This window comes from Papaver somniferum, unplaced genomic scaffold, assembly GCF_003573695.1.
Source record: "Papaver somniferum cultivar HN1 unplaced genomic scaffold, ASM357369v1 unplaced-scaffold_79, whole genome shotgun sequence".
NCBI lineage: Eukaryota > Viridiplantae > Streptophyta > Magnoliopsida > Ranunculales > Papaveraceae > Papaver > Papaver somniferum.
In genome coordinates, this window is record NW_020650859.1 from 1,177,660 (window position 1) to 1,202,421 (window position 24,762).

General features: G+C 34.8%; 3 protein-coding genes and 1 pseudogene across 3 annotated transcripts; 3 read left to right on the plus strand and 1 right to left on the minus strand.

The window, feature by feature from the left end:
* LOC113344663 (G-type lectin S-receptor-like serine/threonine-protein kinase At1g11300) lies at positions 1-3,369 on the plus strand. Its single transcript, XM_026588592.1, has 7 exons — positions 1-1,362; positions 1,470-1,586; positions 1,684-1,898; positions 1,993-2,203; positions 2,363-2,600; positions 2,699-2,849; positions 2,944-3,369. Exons 1-7 carry the CDS (start codon positions 15-17, stop codon positions 3,223-3,225), a joined length of 2,562 nt encoding a protein of 853 aa, XP_026444377.1. The 5' UTR covers positions 1-14; the 3' UTR covers positions 3,226-3,369.
* Positions 3,370-16,965: 13,596 nt separating this feature from the next.
* On the plus strand, positions 16,966-17,880 carry LOC113344605 (G-type lectin S-receptor-like serine/threonine-protein kinase At2g19130; the record flags this gene model as incomplete). The annotated part of the gene is made up of 1 exon (XM_026588544.1): positions 16,966-17,880. A coding segment is annotated over exon 1 (822 nt), but the record flags the coding sequence as incomplete, so codon positions are not given.
* LOC113344667 lies at positions 17,871-20,152 on the plus strand (annotated as a pseudogene).
* Positions 20,153-20,403: 251 nt separating this feature from the next.
* LOC113344524 (metalloendoproteinase 4-MMP-like) lies at positions 20,404-21,601 on the minus strand. Its single transcript, XM_026588467.1, has one exon. It carries the CDS (start codon positions 21,498-21,500, stop codon positions 20,430-20,432), a length of 1,071 nt encoding a protein of 356 aa, XP_026444252.1. The 5' UTR covers positions 21,501-21,601; the 3' UTR covers positions 20,404-20,429.
* Positions 21,602-24,762: the final 3,161 nt, after the last annotated feature.

The following is a 24,762-nucleotide window of genomic DNA, read 5'->3' on the forward strand; positions in this document are numbered from 1 at the left end:
CCTTTCTGTAAAAGATGAATACAATAAGAGATCATTCATCGATTTTTATTCTTTCTGTTTTAGTTTTTGGTTTGGTCATGTGCAGTAGACTCCATCATTCAACTGCCGCAGACACAATCTCTTCCGGTGATTCTATAACTGGAAATCAAACTATAACATCAAGAGGTGAAAATTTTGTATTGGGTTTCTTCAAACCAGGTAATAATACATCTCGTAATCATTATATAGGTATTTGGTACAAAAAAGTCTCAATTCAAACTGCTGTTTGGGTTGCTAACAGAGATGCACCTATTCTTGATCCATTTTCTTCAAAGTTAACACTTTCAGGTGGAAACTTAGTTTTACTTAATAATTCAAGTAAAACACCAGTTTGGTCTACCGATTTAGCTTCGAATACTCTGGCTACAACTCAAGTAGTTCTTCGCGATGATGGAAACCTTGTTTTAATAGATGGGTCTAATCCATCAGTTGTCATGTGGCAGAGTTTTGATTATCCAACTGATACTTGGATACCTGGTGGAAAACTTGGGTTCAATAAAAGAACAAACCAAACCCAGCAACTTATTTCATGGAGAAGTCGAGAAGATCCAGCCACGGGATCTTACAACCTAGAAATAGGACCAAATGGAATACCTCAGTACATCACATACTGGAACAAGTCCAAAGAAATTTGGAAAAGTGGGGAATGGGATGAAAAATTAAAAACTCTTCGGTTACTTCCTGAAATGAGATTAAATCACTTTTTCAATTTTAGTTTAATTTCAAATGTAAACGAGAGTTACTTTACTTATTCAATCTCCAACAAATCTACTATTCATAGATTTGTAATGGATATTTCTGGCCAAATCAAGGAAACTACATGGTCAGAAAGCACGCAGAATTGGACTCTGAAGTGGCTTCAACCCAAACGGTTGTGTGATGTTTATAGTATTTGTGGACCTTATGGCAATTGTAACCAGGATACTTGGAAGTGTGAGTGTTTGCCAGGTTTCGAGCCAAAGTCACCTAGAGATTGGAGTCTCCAGGATTCAACTGGTGGCTGCGTCAGGAGCACGCCTTTGCAGTGTACGAGTATAATTGGTTTTTCACCAATCACAGCCTCAAAATTGCCTGATAACCCACGGATTCCAAATATCAATGGCACAAAAGAATGCACATCAGCTTGTCAAGGTTCATGTGGTTGCATTGCTTACGCTTTCCTTGACAATGGATGCCGAATTTGGGATGAAGATATTATAAATTTCAATCAATATAATAAATCATCTGGCGGATCAACAACTTTCAATCTTAAACTTGCAGCTACTGATATCCGTAGCACCATCCCTATCCCTAGCAGTCCCGCACCTGCCACTACTGCTCAAGGTAAGTATTTCTGAGGGTATCCACCCTTGCTCCTCAAGATATTATGATGTTTTAGCCCTATGCATAGAATGAAATGTTTAGGCATATGATGTCTTTATAATTTTCAGTCAGAAAGAGAAACGCGATAGTTTTGATGATCGTCATACCTGTTTTTGCTTTGGTGGCAACTATCATGGGCGTTTTATACATTTATTTGTTCCAGAGAAATAAGGCGAATAAAAGAAGTAAGCATCGCATTAAGATAAATTCAGCCTAGTTATATTTATGAAGAATGTCGTCTAATATTCTCTTCACTTTCTTCTTTTGTTCATGAATACCCAGGAGGACTGAAAGGCCTCCAAGGAGTGTTGGCCGAATTGCTGAAATCCAAGGCTACCTACAACGACACTCCAGATACAAATAAGTTTGATGATGGTAACACGGAAGGAGAAACTCAAGAATTGCAAATATTTAACCTTGCTTGTTTATCCAATGCCACAAACAACTTCAGCTTGAATAATAAATTGGGAGAAGGAGGCTTTGGGCCAGTTTATAAGGTACATTTACATATGCTTCATTATAATACCAGTATTGGTAAACTTATTTGGCATTCCTAATTACTAAAATCATTATATGGAGAATGGTTTTCAGGGAAAACTACAAAACGGGCAGGAAATTGCTGTGAAAAGACTGTCGACAGACTCTGGGCAGGGCATTGAAGAGTTCAAGAACGAGGTTGTATTGATCTCCAAGCTTCAACACCGTAACCTTGTGAAACTGTTGGGTTGTTGCGTTGAAGGAAAAGAAAACATGTTAATTTATGAGTACATGCCCAAGGGAAGCCTGGATGCATTTCTATTTGGTATGTTTCTTTTCTAGTTTGCTATGGGAAGTTGCAGGCCTTGCATGTGAAAAATTCTTAAAATTCCATTCAAATTAGTTCTATCTTCCATATATTTTTATAATCATCACAAACAATTAACTACCACTGTTAATCCAAGGACGTATGTACTGACCGCAGATCCAAGGAAGAAAGAACAACTAGATTGGGATAAGCGCTTTGGTATTATTGGAGGGATTGCTAGGGGCCTTCTCTATCTTCACCGTGATTCTCGCTTAAGAGTTATTCATAGAGATCTCAAAGTCAGTAACATTCTATTGAATGATAACATGAATCCAAAAGTTTCAGACTTTGGAATGGCAAGGATATTTGGTGGTGATCAAATTATAGCTAATACTAACAGGGTCGTTGGTACATTGTGAGCTCCTTGTTTCGTTAACCATCGTCTTGAATTTTCAAAACTCATATAGTTGCATGTCTATTATCTAACATGTCTTCACAATCGATTGATTGCAGTGGGTACATGTCTCCAGAGTATATAATGGGAGGAACATTTTCAGAAAAATCTGATGTCTTTAGTTTCGGAGTGCTAATACTAGAAATTGTAAGCGGTAAAAAAAATAACAGCTTTTATAACCCTGAAGAACCTCTCAACCTTCTACTTCATGTAAGTATATATATCCAGCCATCAACTCTTAATAATAAGAATATTAAGCTGTTATGGATTATTAGATTATATAATTTTAAAATTTGTTGTCTAGACTTGGAGACTCTGGAATGAAGACAAATGGTCAGAGGTTGTTGATGAAGGTTTGGGTGATTTGTATTCTCCATCAGAAGTGATAAAATGCATACATATTGGTTTGTTATGCGTTCAGAATAGAGCAATAGATAGGCCAACCATGGCTGAAGTGGATTTCATGCTAATGAGTGAAACTGATCGTCCAGCTCCGAAAGAACCTCCATATAGTTTGTCAGCATCGTCCGATAATCCGGGTTCCTCAAATAACAATGTCACTTTGAGTGCGGTTGAAGGTCGTTAGTAATTAAACTAAATAAACAAACGAAGGTACCTCGTAATATAAAGTTTATGAAAGTTTGATGTTAACGTAGTTTCTTCGGTGGTTCGTGTATGTGTAATGGATGTTGTGTTGTGTATTTGTTAGTTTGTCCCTTCTCTTTAGAAATCCTGGCTCTGTCACTGTTTATTACGTCATTTCGTTGACGCTTAAAACTTAGGATCAACGTGGCGATGTAAGTTTTGAGCATCTTAGCTAGACTGTTACCATAACTTGTGGAGTGATTTTTGGGTATCTTGGACTTTAAAAAAATCCACTTACCTGCTCAGCGAGTTTGTTTCCCAAACTCCCAATCAAAGAGACAAAGACCACCACCAAAACTTGTCATGGGGTGCTACTATACGTACATATATTTACTGTACAATCACATCGTCCTAATCATATTTACTTTTATCCTCAGCCACCCACGACCATCATCTTCTTCCTGTTTGATTTTTAAGGAAAAAGGAAAAGTTTGATTAACTCATCATTTTGTTTTATCTCCTTAACATTAAACCACTTTAGAATCACTGGAAACGTTCGAGTTTAACTAAGAATCCATCACACTTTAAAAACTTAAAATAGTCCAATCTAGCAATCCCATTTCTACGGTCACTTAGCAAGCTTTGACAGGAAGAAAAAATCTGCTACGAGATTGACATCCAACCAAGATACAATCCTTTAGTAACCGGGCCAAAATTGGTCTCCGACAACCCACCAAATACTTGTTGTTTTTCTTTAATTTGGATTATTCTTTTGCTGAATTAAGTCTGAGTCGAAAAAAACAAATGCTTATATCCTGGACTACATTTTGTCCCCCACTCACTCGTGCTGATGAAAATTTGATTTTCCACTCATGTGTATTCTTATTTAAATTTTCACTCGTGTTGATGACAATTTGATTTTTCATCCGTTTATCAATGATAAATTGCATTTTCACCTTTCGTAAAATTTGAGTTTTCATGCATTTAATCTGATTTTATACGGGTGAAAACTGGCTTTCCATGGATCAATATAACATCATTACCGGTGAAAACTAAACTTTTACCATGAATTTGTGAAAACTTGAACTTTAACAAAAAAAATTAGAATTTTCACCAATATTTCGTAACCTTGATGATTGGAGTTTTTTTTTTGGAATTATGGAGTTATTTTAGGGGAGTATTTATTAAAAAAATCTTTACTAGGCGAGTGTTTTTGGGAATTAACTTTTTATTTAACCACGTTAGTTGGGACTAAGAAAAACTAGATGAGTACTTCACTCCAGATATTAAAGCAAAGATCTTAGCCATATCGCAAGAGCAAGATAAAATCAAATGGCAACATCATTTATCGGGGAATTTCTCGGCGAAAAATATATATAACTTTCTCATAAGCCAGGATCAAGGAAATGATAATTCAAGTGAATTCCCTTAGCAAAAGATATGGAAGATTCAAGCAATACCGATAAAATTATTCATCTGGAAATTAGCTCAGAAAGCTCTTCCAACTTATTCAATACTGGGGGCACATAATACAGAGATATATAAGGAGTGCTCGATGTGTAACCCATAGGACCAAGAAACAGAACAACATATAATTCGATTATGTCCGTTTGCAGGAGCTATCTGGTTTGGTTTATCTCTAGAAGCAATTAATACAAGGATTTATACAGATTCCACAAAAACTTGGATTAAAGAGTGGATCAAGGAATCAAAATTTATGCAAATTTCAGATAAACTTACAACCATATCTTGGTTCATTTGGAACCATAGATGTTCGGTGGTGTTCTAAAAAAATCAACCCAAGTTCGAACAACTTTATAGAACAAATATAGAAATTCATGCAACATACTCCCCAGGAAAAGGTCCAAAAGACAATGGTCTAGAGAATAAATATACCAAACCCGAAATGGTCAGCCTTAAATTCAGATTGGATAATATTTATTGATACTACCTTTAAGAAAGAAAACTCTTCCATGGGAATATGCTTTTATCCTTTACTCTGTGGAAAATGAGACCTCCATGCACATCTCAGCAGGCGGAGTTGGCTTCTTCGGCATTTCTTGCATAATCAAAAGCTTTGCTAAAAAGATTTTACATGGTTAGGTGAAAACATATTGTCAAGCGATTCTTGAAGTGCAGAAAATACCATACATGAAACTAAAAAAGCGGGGGTCTAACAACCACACCCAATATTTCGTTTGGCAATCTGAATAGAAAAACTCCAATATACTTTTAAGAGAATCAACTAGACAATCATACTCAATCTAAAGAGAAGTATATCAAAGAGTTTTATATCTCTATCTCTCAATTCAATCCGCAATCAGCAAACAGGAATTTGCGAGCCCGATTGAATATAAGAGAAATAACTTGAACGGTACCAAAGACTAATGTTCAAAGATAAATCAATTTCAATGAACAACCAAAGGTTGGATTTCCAATTGATCGATTCAATGCACAACTTGTGATATTTCAATTATAAAACAAAATATAATACGAAAAAGAAATAACACAGATACCAAAAGTTTTTGTTAACGAGGAAACCGCAAATGCAGATAAACCCCGGGGTCTAGTCCAGTTTTGAACACCACAGTGTATTAAGACGCTACAGACACTAGCCTACTACCAATGAACTTCGAACTGGAATGTAGTTGAGCCCGAACCAAGTCTCACACCGATTAAGGTACACTCGCGTTCCTTACGTCTCTGAATCCCAGCAGGACTCTAAGCACTTGATTACCTTAGCTGATCTCACCCATAACCAAGAGTTGCTACGATCCAAAGTCGAAGACATGAGAAACAAATCTGTCTCACACAAAAAAGTCTATTGGAATAGATAAATGTCTCCTACAGAAATACCTGCGAGTTTAATTCTGTCTTTTTATAAATCAAGGTAAACAGGAACCAATTGATATACAGGACTTATATTTCCGAAGAACATCCTAGAAATATAAATCATCTCACAATAATCCCAATCGATTAACGAAACAATATATTGTGGAATCACAAACGATGAGACGGAGATGTTTGTGACTACTTTTCAATTTTACCTATCGGAGATAAATCTCAAGCAAATCTTATTAAAGATAGTACTCAACCACGATATATTGATCAGAACACGCAACTACAGAGAAAATAGTTGCGTCTGGCTTCACAATCCCAATGAAGTCTTTAAGTCATTAACCTACAGGGTTTCGTGAAAAACCTAAGGTTAAAGGAGATTTGACTCTAGCTTATGCAACTAGTAACACACGGGAGGTGTGGGAATTAGGTTTCCCAGTTGCTAGAGTTCTCCTTTATATATTTTTCAAATCAGGGTTTGAAATCTAAGTTACCTTGGTAACAAAGCATTCAGTATTCACCGTTAGATGAAATCCTAATTAGATTAAAGCTAATATATTTTAAACGTTAGATCGAACTTAGCTTGTTATACATAAATGAAATGTACCCTCATTTAGGTTTATGTAACCGTGCCTAAACGTGTACACCATGTTGGATCAACAGTAGTTAATCGAGGTTAGCTATATGAACACTCTCATATCAACCTTATTCATCTTAACCATAACTAGTTCAAATGACTCAAATGAAATTATTTAAAGAGTTGTTCAATTGCTATATTCTCATAGAAGTATACAAGAACACAATTGAAGAAAAATTGGTTTGATTCACTCGAATCAATCATGAACATTATAGACACGGTTTGCAAAGAATGAATTCCTTAATATATAAATGTATTAGTTCATGAGTCAGGTGATTTTAGAACTTTAACAACTCAAGTATGCATACGGGTACGCATACCTAAGTAGCCGGTCTGAGTTTGGGTTCGCCAGTATGCGAACGAGTACGCATACCTAAGTAAACTTCAAAAACCCGGCAGAAATTCCCGGACCTATACCTTACGCCAGTATGTGTACCGGTACGTGCACTTGGTACCCGGAATTTCACAACTATAAGTACGCATACGAGTATGCATACTATAGCTCCGGTCATGGATCACATACATGCAATAATGCATACTATGTACATAATCCAATAGTTCCAAATTCTATTTCAATCATTGAAACTTTCTTAGAAGATAACAAAATCCGTTTCACACACTATTAGCAGCAAAGCAATTTTCAAGTTATTGAAATAATCATAACGAAATATTCCAAGTCTACACCAAATGATTATATCACATAAACCATGTAAGATGTTACTCGGAAATTTTCACGTGATCATGTTTTGACTTTTCGTCAAGAATATAAGATGAACTTGGTTGAAGCGAAAGCTTACCAACACATATTTCGAGAAATATGTAAGTTAGTTAAACTGATCTCGAAATATCAAATGTGTATAAAATCGAAAACTATATAGTAATACGACTTATGTCTCAATATAAAAGATATAGTAGAAATAAACTTTCCAAGTGATAGATGAGTTTTAGTCTCCACATACCTTTTGTTGATGAAGTTCCACAAGCTCGCCTTAATAGTTCTTCGCCTTTAGTCTCCACATACTTTCCAAGTGATAGATGACTATACAATCTATTCTAGTCCGAGACATCACTATAAGTAGACTAGAAGTCAATACTTCTAGTTTTGATCACTAACATTGACAAACAAGCTTGAGACAACAACGCTTGCGAGTTCGACCGCGCAGTGCTCTGATGGGTTTCAAAAGTGTTGTAGTGATAGTAGTAAAAAGGGATTCATTTCATATTTATGAAGGAAACAATTTTTAGATTTAATTAAAATAAAAGTAAAGCAAACTAATTATCAAAGAGTGATGTCAAGATTTAAGATGGACTAAGGCTCCGGATTCACTATTACTTCAAGTCGATTGGTTACAAAAATATTTCAAAAATTATTATCTAGCTCTTTTTCCATTAAATCACTTATTAATCTATAAGGTGTCCAAATATTAATTTGTAATCCTTAAGCATGATTTATCAAAGAATTTATTTTAAGCATAAAACATCAAATTGATTCACAACTAATTAAGAAAACCATTTTTATCTCTTTTTTATTGATCCAAGTGAATTAAATAAAATAAATAATTAAAGAAACTATAAAAATAATTTTCCAATCAAACATGAGTGAATAGCTCATCCTTCGCCTCAGTCACCAGATATTTTAGCCGCTCATCATGTTGGAAAACCTCTCAAAATATTTCATTGATGCTCACAAGTGTTTTACAAATGATGAAAAGGAAAATAATTGAGTAAATCGGGTGTTTGTAACGCTTATAAATGTTGCATAACACTGTAACAAGAACGATAGAAGCAAAGTGATGTTTCTCTGTTGAATGCGACCCTCAAGCTTGTGTCGTTATCACTGTTGATCAACGACAACCTTTGGTAGTCCGTTCTTCGCGTTCTTCCTTGTTGCAGCAGCAGAACAAAATTTCCTTTCTCTTGATTTCTCGACTTCTCTCCTATTCTAAACCTCTCATATCCCTTCGTCCCCCCTCTACTCGACCCCAGCAACCTATTTATACTCAGCAACACCTCCAAATCTCGCTCATTACTCCTCAAAATCTTCACAGTAAAGGAATATTATTCTCGAGAATAATTTCCTATATTCTTTCTCTGCATGCGTTAACTCTTCTTGAAAATTCCCAAACTCTGTTAATACGAATATAAGAAACCTAGGAGAATATCTGCACTTAACTTCCATATCACATGCAACATCTTCACGAAATTTTCTTTCCCTGTTTAAAAACCCGATATTTTTTTTTCTTTCCCTGATTACTCGAGAATGGATTATCTAGCCCAACTCTATAGATCCAATCAATCCTATCAACTCGTTTATGCTATATCAAGTCCAGACCACCAAAACTATGAGATTGAATCTCTCTAAATCAAGCCAAAAATTCTTCCCAAAGTTCTGCTAGTACTGTTCATAATTTTCCCGCCAAAACTAGTTTTTTGAAAAGTTGAAGATCAAGTGCCTTGATCCAAAACTTGGGTGCCTTCATCCTCTAGGTGCCTGGAGGTGCCCTTATCCAAAATGAGGGTGCCTTTAGTAATTTCCTCAGTGGGTCTAAAAGGCACTTTTCGAGCAACTTTTTCCACACAAGTGTATTTCTCCAAAAACACCTATACAAACACAAAAACACCATAATAAAAATAAAATCAAACACTAACAATAGAGACATTGAGGTCAATTCAGACACAAAAATGTGTCCATCATGCTCTAATAGAAACGGTCTCAATTCTGGAAAAACGATCACAAGCACAGGTTAAGTATATAAATAGAAAATTTAACGCAGTTGCAGACTACATAGCTAAAAAGCTCAGCTAAAGAATCTTCAGTACATGTCTTCCCAGCAAAACACTAAAGAATCTTCGACTTCAGTAACGGACTGAAAAACACTAAAAATACAATCACTAGGACAAGCAAAGATTATCCTTGGAGTGCGGAAAATACCATACATGAAACATTCACAATTATGGAAAAATTATCACAAGCACAGGTTAAGTATATAAACAGAAAATTTAACGCAGTTACCGGACTACATAGCTAAAAAATCTCGGCTAAAGAATCTTCAGTACATGTCTTCCCAACTTAAGCTAAGAGTTTTAAAATCAAGTGTTATTTCCGATGTTTACGATAAAAATGAGCTTGTAAATCGATTGTACTATATTCTTTAATTAATATATTATTACTTTCCCATCAAAATAAATAAAAAACTTTAACTATGTTTTCTCTTATTTGTTTTCTTAAATAAATGTATTGCTCGTACTTTAGAAAAAATTTATTGTGGTAATTGAAAAAGCGGACGTACAACCACCACACCCAATATTTCGTTCGGCAATTTGTATGGACCAACTCCAATATAATTCCAAGAGAATCAACTAGACAGTCAGACTCAATCAAGGAAATACATCCAAGAGTTATATCTCAATTTCTCAATACAATCTGCAATCGAACAGATAGATATCTATGAGCCTGATTGATATGAGAAATAACTTGAACGGTATCAATGACTAATGTTCAAGTATCAATAAATTTCAATCAACAACCAAAGGTCGTATTTACTAATTGATTGAACGATGCACAACCTGTGATATTTCAATTATATAAACAAATATAATGTGGAAAAGAAATAACACAAACATCATCAGTTTTGTTAACTAGGAAACCACAAATATAGAAAAACCCCGGGACCTAGTTCAGATTTGAACACCACGTTGTATTAAGCCGCTGCAGACTCTAACCTACTACAAATTAACTTCGTACTAGAATGTAGTTGAGCCCTAACCAAGTATCACACCGATTAAGGTACAGTCTCCTTCCCTTTGCCTCTGAATCCCAACAGGACTCTAAGCCCTTGATTCCCTTAGATGATCTCACCCACAACTAAGAGTTGCTACTACCCAAAATCGAAGACTTTATAAACCAATCTGTCTCCCACAGAAAAATCTATTCTGATAGATAAATCTGTCTCCCATAGAAGTACCTATGAAGTTTTTTTTTCATTCTTTTGATAAATCAAGGTGAACAAGAACCAATTGATAAATCGATCTTATATTCCCTAAGAACATCCTAGAAATATCAATCCCCTTACAATAACTTAATTATACGGTAGTAGAACAAGTTATTATGGAACCACAAAGAATAAGACGAAAAACTTTGTGATTACTTTTTATATCTTACCTATCGGAGATAAATCTCGAACCAATCTTAGAGAAGATAGTACTCAATAAGATTGTAGAAGTAAGATCAGAACATGCAACTACAGAGAAAATAATAGGGTCTGGCTTCAGAATCCCAATGAAGTCTTCAAGTCGTTAACCTAATGGCTTTAGGAAAAACATAGGTTAGAGGAGAATCGACTCTAATATGCAAATAGTATCATACATAAGTGTGGGGATTAGGTTTCCATTTGCTAGAGTTCTCCCTTATATAGTCTTCAAATCAGGATTTGATAGCTTTAAAACAAACCAATCAATATTCATCGTTAGATGAAAACCTGATTTAAGATTCAAGCTAAGTTTGCTTAAAACCAAAGCAGTATCTCTCCACTGTTACATGGTCTTAGCTTGTTTCACACAAATGAAATATACCTTCATTTAGATATGGATAACCTTACCTAAACGTGTATAATGAGTAGGATCAACAATAGTTAACCGAAGTTAGCCATATGAACACTTTTGTATTAACCACATTCATCTAAAACTTCTAGATCAAATAATAATCAAATGAATCTAATTGTGTTACTCATAGAGTTTTTCAATTGTTTACATTTTCTTAGAAGTGTAAAAGAAACAATTAAAGCAAAATCGGATTTGATTCAAGAGAATCAATTCATGAACATTTAGCCACGGCTTACAAAGATTGCATTCCTTAATATAGAAATGTTCATGAGTATGTAATCATACTTAACCGATTTTAGAACTTACCAAACTAACTTAAGTGAAACCGTTCAGAAAAGGGTATGCAAACTTGGTTCCCGGAATTTGACAGTTAAAACCGTTTGCATACTGGTATCAAAACTTGTAACCTAGACCTGAATCATACCACAAGATTTTGCATACTAGTATGCATAATGTGTTATATCTAGACAATGGTTAATTGTTCTAAACTCCCATTTTAATCATTGAAACATCCTTAGAATACGACAACAACTGTCTCACACAAACTATTAGCTTATAAGTAATTTTCAAGTGATTGAATGATTGATACGAAACATTCCGAGTCGACATCAAATGACTGTCTCACACAATCATGTAAGATGTTTCAAGGCAATTTTCACATGATCATCTTTTGACTCATTACTTAGTTTCCAACAAATAAATTGTTTCCAGCCAAACTCGTTAAGAATAATGATGAGCGTAGCTAAAGCAAAAAGCTTTCAACACATATTTCAAGAAATATATAAGCGAGTTAAACTCAGCTCGAAATATCAAATGCGTATAATGTAAAAGTCTATATAGCTATACGACTTAGTCTCAATAGGAGATATGATAGAATAAACTTCTGAGTGATAGATAAGTTTTAGTCTCCACATACCTTTTGTTGATGAAGTTCCTCCAAGCTCTCCTCAGTAGATCTTATTCTCCAATCGATGAACGTCGTGAAGTCTAAAGCTCAACTACACATTCTATCCTAATCCGAGACATAGCTATAAGTATACTAGAATTCAAGACTTATAGTTTTGATCACCTAAACTTGACCTACAAGCTTGAGATAGCAAGCAACGCTTGCTAGTTTGACCGAACAGTAATTAAATCCAATTTTAAATAATAATGAGGTTCTTATATCGGCAGATCTTAATGATGGGTTTTTGATTTACAAAAAATGAGATTTGGGATAGAAAAAAAATTCCCCAAACAATAACAGTTGAGATTCTAAATACTAATCAACTTTTACAAAATGTGATTGAGCATGATGAAAAATATACTCGTTTACATTATGGCATGCATTTCTCTCGTATCATTCCTTGTCAATAAAGAATTTTATTATTTATCAGATAACATATTCAAGTTTGAAAATAAAAATGATCAAGAACAGAAACTAACTATTAAGAATGAATATAAATACAATCTGAAATCCTTATAACTTCATTAACGATTTCTTGATTTAGTCTTTACAATAGATGAAATATAAATTTTGTTTTCGTTTTACAATACAAGAAAAGAATAATAAGGAATTGGAATATCTCGAATTGCTAAAATCTTTAGATGATTTATTGAGTTATTCTAAGAATTTAAATGTATTAGAAAGATACGAGTAAAAAACATATATCCGTAATGCGAATCATCATATTTATCATTTGCAGAAGTCTTATGCGTCTTTTGACTCTAACATTTCAATTTCCTCCCTCATTTCTGCCCGTAAAGATTTTATTTCTAACAGTTCAAATGAATTTGTCAAAAGCTTCCATTTAACAATATGAATCTAGCAATTATTTTCAAAGTTATTTCTCTTTTTGCAGATAGTATCACTGGCTTCAAAGGGATGAATTTACAGGGAATGAAAACATTTAAGACCTGTTTTAATTAAATGTAGCAATTATTTTCAAAGTTATTTCTCTTTTTACAGATAGTATCAGTGATTCAAAGGGATGAATTTACAGGGAATGAAAACATTTAAGACCTGCTAGCAGTTACATTTAATTACTACATTCCATGAGTCATGAATAACAAATTTAGGGACACGCCAATAACAATTAATAGGAGTAACAATCACTCCGTTTATAAACTTTTTATTAAAACAAGCTTAGTTTCAAATTAATCTAACAATTGGGAATTCTGACAATAAATAATTTATTTAGCAAAATGTTGGCACGAGTATGTGAATCCTCAATTGAGAGGTCTTGTCTCCAGCCTTGAGTAGTTGGCTTAGGCATTGACCAATCGCTGGCTAAATAGGCAGATTTGTTTTGCTTGAAACGGGTAATAATTTTTAAGCTTATTGAGTGGAATGATTCAAGGTTGACACTCAAAAAAAACCGAGGAAAATCTCGTTAGAGGATAGGACGATTGAGGGTAAATTTGGGATCATCAATGAGGAGAAGTGGGTCCCATGTTTGTGTGTTACAATAGAAATTTCGGGATTTTTCTCCGGATACAAAGCATTTTCGCATCACATTTGCAATTTCTATAAGTTATGAATTTTTAATGCTCTTTGAGCTTGAATTTTAAATTTTATTTTTCTTGACTTGTGTTTGGCTTATTTCGAGAAATATGAAGCGAGGAATTTCTCACCATTTGGAACTTTATTTGTCTAGGTTTTTTAAGGAATCCTGTTTTAGGGAATACAAGAAAATTTCAGGATGTACTGAATAAAGACAAAATACGGGTTGGAAATAGTAAATCCAATAGCCCCTTACCCAAATATTTTTAGTAATGGAAAATTTACACTTTCTGTATTAGTGTTAATAATGAATAATTTTGATTAGTGTTTAATGTAAATGATTAGTGATTAAGATAATTAAGTTATAAAAAAATTTGTTGATGATAATTTTTGTGGAAGAAAAAAAAGTTAGGTTTTTTTTGGAGAAGAAGAAGAAGGGGAAGTGAGGAAAAACTTGTATTTTTATGACCCAAATCTTGGAGATGAATACAATGATGAGAAACCCAATGCTAATAATAGACAAGTATACTTCCAGATTATGTTTAATTTCATTTATGTAGGTTGAAATCAACAAAAAAAATGTTTTTTTTAACCCAAGTTCGGCGAAGCAGAGATAGGTTCGGCTTGAAATTATCAACCGAACCTAACTTGTATACTACAGAAGATGAACAGTTCGGCTTACTCTGAATAAAATAGTTATTGGCTGAACTTATAATTTCTAACTTCCAACCTACTTACTAGTTAAATGTTCAGCTAATAAGAAATTTTCATTACAAGATGAACCTTCTCCTGAGAGTTAGGTTCGGTTTTCACTCTAAATATCGTATCAGCTGGACCATATATTTTTCCAAGTTCGGCTCATATTCAAAAAATCATATCAGTCGAACGTGTTACTGATTTTCCATAAAATACTTAAAATCATACACATTTAGGGGTTAGGCTTTTTATTACGTATGTTTTCTATTGCGCATCCTTTTCATAGGATGAATCAACCAAAAAAATGAAAATTACTAAAAGTGTTAAAAAAGTGAAGTCTACTGATGGAGAATACCAAGGTCCAAATTTAACTCATTAAAATTAATTGAAAAAGAGAAGATATGTAAGTTTAAAACTGATTTTGATTTTTGGTTTTCAAATTGAGAAGAAGGGCTATTTAGTAATATAAACTGTTTAAAGGCATATAAGTCATTGCACAACCATTAGACACCCCTTATAAACATGCCTTAGTTGGGAAAATAAATCTGTATGCCTAAATTTTTTCCCGCCTTAAAACATGGTTCTTTTTAAGTATTTAGTTAGATGTGCTAGATGTAAAAAACAATTTTACACAGTGGGTCTGTGCCTCATGGGCTTTGATAAGGTTAGGCCTTAGAGTTAGAAAGATGACTACTGTATAAATTTAGGAATCTCGATCCATTCTCACCAAACAGAACCCTCCGTCTCCATTTTCGATCGGCAAAAATTATGAAAGAGATACTGGTCTTCCATCTTCCTGTACTCATCACCAGAAGAATACTAAATTCTTGATTTAAGGATACGATACGGCAATCAACGCTAGCACTATCCTGGCGGAACACCAGTACCTTGGTTCAATCTACCCCAATTTTACAGCCAATCAGGAAGCATTTGACAAGAAAAAAATTATTTCTGCTAGGAGTTTCATCAAACGGTTTACACGCATGTAAAAAAATCTGCTAGTATAGATGAAATCGACTCTCTATTAGTGCAATTGGTTCATAAGTCCTTGTTGGTGAGAATAATGTTAAATTTCCTTTTCCTGAAATGGGTTACAGAATGTCATTTCCTTGTTGAAATGTTTTTTTTTTTTTAATTGTGGTTATTTTCCATTTGTTGGATAGCGGAATCCTCATTGTTGCAAGGTGCAAATAATCAGAGCAAAGTGGAAATGGAAACAAAATGGAGGAGTGGGTAAATGAAGCCGACTGCATTAGACGATATATCAAGTAACGTATGTGTCAATTTCTTTGTCCCACCAATGAATATTTCTCTTTCGTTTTGATTATTCTTTCAATGCACAGCCACAGAAAAATGATCCATGGCTTACCATTGAGTTGATGGGACTCATTCCTTTCATTTTGATTATTTCGGATTTGCGTGATTGTTATTTTATCTCCTTCGCCTCAAGAATTTAAAATCACTGAAAACATTCGGAGTATTGAATCTTAAAGAACGAAGTAGTAATGCTAGTTTCTGATTTTCACTTGTTAATTCAAGAACTTAGAATTAGTCGAAACTACCTCATTTCTACAGTCACACAGTATGCATTTGACAAGGGAAAAAAAGAAAGAATTCTACAAGTTTCGTCAAAGAGTTCTGGTTCAACATTTTGAAGAATATCAATTTGTGACCTGTTACTAAATTACAAAGACTGTGCCACATATCGACTACCTACTACCTGTACAGGGTTTGCATTCTAGGACTTATTATCTGGTGGATGTGTTATGTTAGAAAATGGGTTGGGTGCATGCCAGTGCTTGTCCAATTTTCTGAATTTGTTTATAAGCGGAATCCTCATTGTTGCAAGGTGTAAATAATCAGAGCAAAGGAGGAATGCGTAGAAACCAATTGCACTAGGTGGTATATCGGTAGGTAAGTGTCTATTTTTTCTTTCGATTTTGGCACCGTAATTGGCTATTTCTTTGTCCCAACAAGTACGTTGGATCATCAACGCAAACCATAAAAAAAAAAAGTCGATGACTTGCATTCTATTCAATCAATAGGAGAAAAAGAATGCTTATTCCAATTGCTTTCCTCATTTGGGTATTCCGGAGACTTTTAAATTTCTACATGTTGGTCAAGTTCTTTTCAACCCGGAGACTATTATTCATACCAAGTAGCTGTTAAATGTGAGTCTTATATGGGGTTTAATATATGTACATTCTTTATTTATTTTCTTAACGTAACCATCTTTTTATCAAAAAAAAAAAAATAAGTATTTTGGCATCGCCTAATTATATTTGTATAAAGATGGATACTCTAAGAAACAATTCATGGCTTTTTCGTTCTATTCTTGTTTTTGGTTTTGTCTTGTGCAGCAAACCCCGTCATACAATTGCTGCAGATACAATCTCTTTAGGTTATTCTCTAACTGGAGATCAGACAATTATATCAAGGGGTGATAGATTTGTATTGGGTTTCTTCAAACCAGGTAATATGTCTCTGAATCACTATATAGGTATTTGGTACAAGTTCTCAGTTCAGACTGTTGTTGGGTTGCGAACAGAGATGCACCTATTACTGATCCATCTTCTTCAATGTTAACACTTTTAGATGGGAACTTAGTTTTACTTAATAATTTAAGTAGAACACCAGTTTGGTCTACTAGTTTAGCTTCAAATACTCTGAATACAACTGAAGTAGTTCTCGGTGATGACGGAAATCTTGTTTTAAGAGATGAGTCTGATCCATCGGTTGTCATTTGGCAGAGTTTTGATTATCCAACTGATACCTTGTTACCTGGTGGAAAAATTGGGTTCAGTAAAATAACCAACCAAAGTCAGAAACTTACTTCATGGAGAAGTCGAGAAGATCCATCCTCGGGCGTTTACAACCAAGAACTAGGACCCAATAGAGAACTTCAGCTCGTTATATATTGGAACAAGTCCGAAGAATTCTGGAAAACTGGGGAGTGGAATGAAACTTCAAAAACTTTCGTTTCACTTCCTGAGATGAGACTAAATTTTGAATTCAATTTTAGTGTTGTTTCAAATGTTAACGGGAGTTACTATACTTATTCACTTTATAACAAATCTACTATTCATAGATTTGTTATGGATATTTCTGGCCAAATCAAGTCATTTAAATGGTCAGAAAGCAAGCGTTTGTGGGATGTCTTGTATGTTCAACCCAGACGGTTGTGTGAGGTTTATAGTGCTTGTGGACCTTTTGGCAACTGTAACCCGGATACTTGGAAGTGTGAGTGTTTGCCGGGTTCCGTCCCACGTTTTCTTACAGATTGGAATCTCCGGGATTCAACTGGCGGGTGTGTCAGGAGAACTCCTTTGCAGTGTGAAAGTAAAGATGGTTTTTTAACAATCCCGACCTCTAAATTGCCTGATAAACCCCGAATTTCACCTATCTATGGCGCTGAAGAATGCAAATCAGCTTGCGAGGGTTCATGTGCTTGCATTGCCGATGAAAGCTTGGGATAAAGAGATTATAAATTTCAATCAATTTACACTGTCTGGTGGACCAACAACTTTCTATCTCAGACTTGCAGCTGCTGAAATTCGCAGCATTGCACCCATCCCTAGCAGTCCTGTACCCGTCTCTACTGCTCAAGGTAAGTAATATGTGATGTCATCCCACCCTAGCTCCACAAGATATTATGATGTTTTAACCTTTCTTAGAATGAAATATTATTTGCTTACGACATCTTTAAAATTTTCAGCCAGAAAGAGAAAGGCGATAGTTTGGAAGATCGTCTTACCCATTTTCATTTTGGTGGGAACTATCATGGGCATCTTAGGATACATTTATCTGCTCAAGAGAAATAAGGCTAATAAAAGAGGTAAATACACCTTTTCCTTTCTTCTGGCAGGGGATACTGCATCATATTATGAATTATATTGTTTTTGCGACTGTCACCAATAAAATTAGCCTAGTTATTTTTATGAATTATGTTGTCTAATCATCCAGCTTCACTTTCTTCATTTGTTCATGATATACCCAGGAAGATTGAAAGGACTTCAAGGGGTGTTGACTGATTTGTGGAAATCCAAGTCTACATACAACGACTCTCCAAATACAAACATGTTCGTCGATGGTGAAACAGAAGGAGAAACACAGGAATTGCAAATATTTAAGCTTGCTTGTTTAACCCTTGCTACAAACAACTTCTGCTTGAAAAATAAATTGGGCGAAGGAGGTTTTGGGCCAGTTTATAAGGTAAGCTTACCTGTGGTTGATTATTATAAGAATAATGGTCAAGTTATTGCATGTTCGTAATAGCTAAAGCATTACATGGAGGATGGTTTTCAGGGAAAACTACAAAACGGGGAGGAAATAGCCGTGAAAAGACTGTCTACAGAGTCAGCGCAGGGTATTGAAGAGTTCAAGAATGAGGTTGTATTGATCTATAAGCTTCAACACCCGCAACCTTGTGAAACTGTTGGGTTGTTGCGTTGAAGGAAAAGAATACATGTTAATTTATGAATACATGCCCAAGAGAAGCCTGGATGCATTTCTATTCGGTACGTGTTCTTTTCTAGTTTGCTATCAGATCTTCTTGAAGCCTTGCATGTGAAACATTCTGAAAATTTCTTTGAAGTTATATTTTCCATGTATGTTTAGATTAATCACAAATCAAATTGCTAACGCGGCTAATCCAAGAATATCTGTACTGACGACAGATCCTAGGAAGAAAGCACAGGTAGATTGGGATAAGCGCATCAATATTATTGGAGGGGTTGCTCGGGGCCTTCTTTACCTTCACCGAGATTCTCGTTTAAGAGTTATTCATAGAGATCTCAAAGTCAGCAACATTCTATTAGATGAAAACATGATCCCAAAAATTTCAGACTTTGGAATGGCACGTATATTTGGTGGTGACCAGGCGATAGCTAATACCAGCAAGGTTGTTGGTACAGTGTGAGCTCCATGTTTCCTTAATCCTCTTAAATTTTGATAAATCATCTCACTCATCAATCTGTAATATAACGTGTCTTCACGATCAAATGCAGTGGTTACATGTCTCCGGAGTATATAATGGGAGGCACGTTTTCAGAAAAGTCAGATGTGTTTAGTTTTGGTGTGCTGATACTAGAAATTGTGAGCGGTAAGAGAAATAACAGTTTTTACAATCCTGAACAACCTTTGAACCTCCTACTTCATGTAAGTACTTTTATCTATCAACTCTTCAACAATGGATTAACATGTTATAAATTGTTATCTTACACAATTTGAAATTTGTGTTCCAGACTTGGAGACTTTGGAATGAAGGAAAATGGTCAGAGGTTGTTGATGAAGGTTTGGGTGATTTGTATTCTCCGTCAGAAGTGATAAAATGCATACATATTGGTATGTTATGCGTTCAGAATAGAGCAATAGATAGACCAACCATGGCTGAAGTGGATAACATGCTCGGAAATGAAACTGATCGTCCAGCTCCGAAAGAACCTCCTTATACTTTCCCAGCATCATCAGATAAGTCTGGTTTTCAACCAAATCATTGCTCAAATAACAATGTCACTGTAACTGCGGTTGAAGGTCGGTAGAATGTTTCAAAAAAACTGACAGATTCGTCTCTTAAACATTTGAATATGTTACGTAACTGAATAATTCGATATTTTTTGTATTACATGATTGAATCATCTCGCTATCGGATTTTATTTTATTTTCAGTTTTCTTTTTCTGACTTTGCCATGGATTTCATTTCTAGCCTACCCCAATTTGTTCAGGACTGTAGTTTGCAACTAAAAGCTTGGTTATTGTTGTTGTTTCTTTTAGTGGGATGGGCTTATATGATTGTTTCTATTGTACATGGCAAAGACTTTTAGTACATAAAAGTTTTTTTTTTTTGTACTTGTGACTTATGGTGCAAACCATGCATCTCACTAATTCACAACAACCAAATCATAACATAAATTGAGTATATAAATCAAAAAATTACAATAGTAAAAAAGTTCTATATACAAAAGAATGCTGCTAAAACTATTAGAGAAATTGAAAGCATGGGATTAAATCTGTGCCCTCTTAAACTAAATGATTTACTACTAGGTGAAGTAGTTTCAGACTGTAAGAAAGAAGTTAAACTGAAATTTGGATTGGAACCATAAAGGACTTGAACACCATTAACATCATCCAATCTCAGGTCTACTTTTTTACTCCTAGGATTCAAACTAGGATACATCACAGCTTCTTTGACAGATGAATGACCCAACCCTAAGACATGTCCGATTTCATGTGTCGCAACCGACTCCAAATCAATAGCTACACTTGATTTTTCCAAGTCGAAATCAACAGACCAGGTTTCAGCTGCATCAAGATGGAAACGACCGCTTTTTGGCGAAAACGCATGCGCTAGCACTCCAAGTACGCCATCAAATGGTTCACCATCTCCATGGTCTTTATTGTAAAAACCAATTTTGATATCAGCATGTTTGTAGTCTTGCGTTTCTGTGAAGTTAACTGGAATTACTGACGCCCATCTCGCAAAAGATCGGTTAAACACAGCTCGAACGTCTGATATTTTTACGTTGTCGATGAGATCATGGGGCGAAAAAGCATAGGTTAACATCAATGGTGTGGTTCTACCCCAACTTGGTCTACCAGGAAAATACGTGTAGTGTTTTGTTACATGTAACTTATGATTGATATCACCGTTGTCTCCTACACCACATCTAGGCGACATAACTTCAGATAAGGTAGTGGAATCTAGTTTACCGGTTACAGGTAAACCAAGTTTCGATTGATATTGAGTAACAGCTGATTCTAATCCTTCATCAAAAATATCTGTGAACTTTGTATCATTTTCCGGTAGATATCCGAAGCGATGGAAGTATTTCTTTAACTCAGACATGCCAATGATTTCACTGCCTCGACGAATATCCAAGAACTTATGAAACGTGCTCCATGTGTAATTCATGTCAGTAGGATTGACAGGTAAAACGGTTACCAAATCAGGCATGTTTCTGGCGGGAAATGAAGGAAGTATGGTAATAAAGAGGAACACGAAGAATGAGACGTTCTGAAACATTTTTTTCTTGCGTTTGTTTTCCGATCGGATTTGGGGTTGAATTACATGAAGAAGAGATGAAGGTTTTAGTTTGTTAAATAAGAGAATAAGTTTGATTGTCTAGATAAACTTGAGAAGACTGAATGAACACGAAATGATGTTTATGTTTTGAAGAGATTCTTTCTTGTGTTTGTGTTCTTAATATTAAAAGATTCTGGCTTTCATCGTTTGGTTATGGTGGGTCAGCTGCCTACTAGTATTGCTTCTTGCTGTAATTTTATGTGTATTTTTTTGTTTTAAACTTTTTACATACACACATTCGATTATTTTTTTAACAAACATAAGTTATAAGTTATTGGTAATTACTTGTACCATTACCGGGTAAGGGTGTCAGATTTTACTATTGTACTACAATAACATCCGCTACGTGTTGCACTATATCAACGCATGGTTGTAAAAGCTATATATTACCTGCAAAAGAGAAAATTGGGTGGACTAAACATATGTATTCTTGTTTAACTATATAACCTACTACTACTTTTCTTAGTTAAAAATCATAAAGTTTTGTAACTGTTTCGTTCAACTAAATCCGAACTAGAACCCAAAATATAGTTGGGGATTTCAACTAAAGAGATGACGATAATGTTGAGTTTACTGAAATTTGAAATATATCGATTTCAAGTTACAATTAAAGAAGTCTTCATCTTTTCGAGAAGTCAGAACTGAAGTCGACTGTTTGAGTTCACTTGAGGAATATCTATCTAAGACGGGGTGTCTCATAGTCATGGTTTAAGTCACAATTTGTTGGAAGGTCTTACATCATAATTTCATTATCTATTTACTTATTTGGTTGTTGAAAGATGCTTTTTATTTGGTAATTAGTTTATTTGTAAAAAATAAAATAAAACTGAAATAAAAAATAGTAAAATTATGATAACACAATTTGAGCAAACATTGTCATCACTTCTTTGGCTTGACCACTGTTTGGGATTTTAGCAAAGTAAAGGGTGGAAAAAAAGAAGAAGCAAGCACTACCTTGCTTGTCCATCTTGAGATCGTGTACCCGCCCAGAATTTTTTTGAGTTCATCATCTACAAATCGGAAATAGAGACTAATTAATGGTAGACCTAGTTGGAAATAGTAAACCAAGATTTTGGTTTTGGGAGCAACTAGTACAAGTTCACTCGGATTCGGTGAAACAACTAGTTGAAGTTGACACTGTGTAATACTTGAAGATGAAGTAAACTTGAGAAATAAGTTATTTTTTTGGTTTTAGAAGAGTTCCAGAAGAGAGTATTACTATGTTTAGAAGTTCTTTACGTTGTTAGAAGTGTCCTTTATTTAGAGTTTGGTTTTGTTAGGAAAGTGCTTCGAGTGGTCGTCAAGTTTGTTAACAATATAAATAGGCTTGTGAGCTATGAGAGTTTGTACACCAAAATTGATTATCAATGTAATCGTTTATGCTTCCGCGTTGTGCTCTCCTTTCTCTTACTCGATCCTACAGACCTTAAATGCTACTTTATTATGGATACTGAGTACGGATACTGTGAGCTCTATCAAGGAGAAATGAGAGAAATCTCCCCCCATAATAGTTGCACCTAGCTGGATTCCAAATGATATACTAAATTACTATGGTAAGGCGTTCCCTATCCCCTAATTGTAGGGGAGGAATATGAATCACAAGGCAACCTCAATATGGTATGTTTTCATCCCTTCCTTACACCGGGCGGAAACTCACCATGGTATCCCTAATTGTAGGGAAGGGATTTTCCTTCCTCAGTATGTCAGCTTTCCTTATGAGTCAACGTTTTTTTCTTCCAAATTGTATTTCCACGGGTCCAGATCGTCTGTGCCACTGCTTGGGTGTGCCCTATGTGCCACACCAATAGAATGACGCCAAATATTTCCTCCCATTAACGATAACTAACTAACTAACTAGATTTTCTATATATAACAGCAGTCATTTAGGAAAGATAATCAATTATGGACTAAAAAAGATATTATCAGTATATAGAAAATCTATTTAGTTAGTCATGGTTAATGGAATGATGTGGCGTGTTTCTATTGGTATGGCACATAGGGCACACACAAGCAGTGGCACAGACGATCTCGACCCTATTTCCACGGGTTAGATATTATTATTTATGGGTAAAAATAAATTGAAGAGAAAAAATGAAGATATAATAATAAGAAATAAAGAGTTTTAGTAGAAATAAAAGACTTAAAAGTGGAAAGAAAAAAAAGGATAAAAAAATTTCTTATTCCGAGTTTGCGTCTAATTTCCCTTCCCAATAAGATGGATCGGTTATCAAAACTGTTGTTTGGTTGTGTGATGAACACGGGCCTACTCACACAAGGGCCTAGCTCCGATACCAAATTAAACTCTGCAGGCATCCAACTCAAAAATAATTAGCAATGAGTGGAGTGACCCTTCCATATTATATTTTAAATTTATTAAGGGGACATTAACAGTGTGAGACTATTATCCTTCACAGTCTCCACTTCTCTCTATGTAGGTCTACATTTACATTCTGTAATGGAGATTTTCGCTCTGAAAAAATGATAGTAGTAATTGAAATACGAAATTGGTCTTTCGCTCTTCCTAAATTCCCCATCAGAAGAATAGTCAGCACCATTATTCTGGCTTGGAGTTTAGTACGTGGAAGAACAATGAACACATACTTTATAACGAGTCAAAGAAGACAAGTGCAGGCGATGCTATCATCAATAAACTAATATGATGTGTCTATTCTTTTGTCCCACCAAAAACTTGTTCTAACTTTCATTTTGGTCATAACTTGCATTAAATCGACTCAGTGAAAAAGAAGGAAGCTATGTCTAATTGCTTTTATTTCATTTGATTATTCTGGGTTTGCCTGATTATGGTTTGTGGAAAGATGGATACAATAGGAAACAGTTCATGGATTTTTCATCTTTGTATTATACTTTTTGGTTTTGTCATGGGCAGTAAACGACATCATACAGTTGTAGCAGTGGATACAATCTCTTCTGGCGATTCTCTAACTGGAAATCAAACTATTATATCAACAGGAGGAAATTTTGAGTTGGGTTTCTTCAAACCAGGCAAGTCTCAGAATCACTACATAGGTATTTGGTACAAAAAAGTGTCTGTTCAAACTGTTGTTTCGGTTGCTAATAGAGATACACCTATTCTTGATCCATTTTCTTTGAAATTCACATTTTTTAGATGGAAACTTAGTTTTACTTAATAATGTTAGTAAAACACCAATTTGGTCTACCAAATACACTGAATACAACTCAA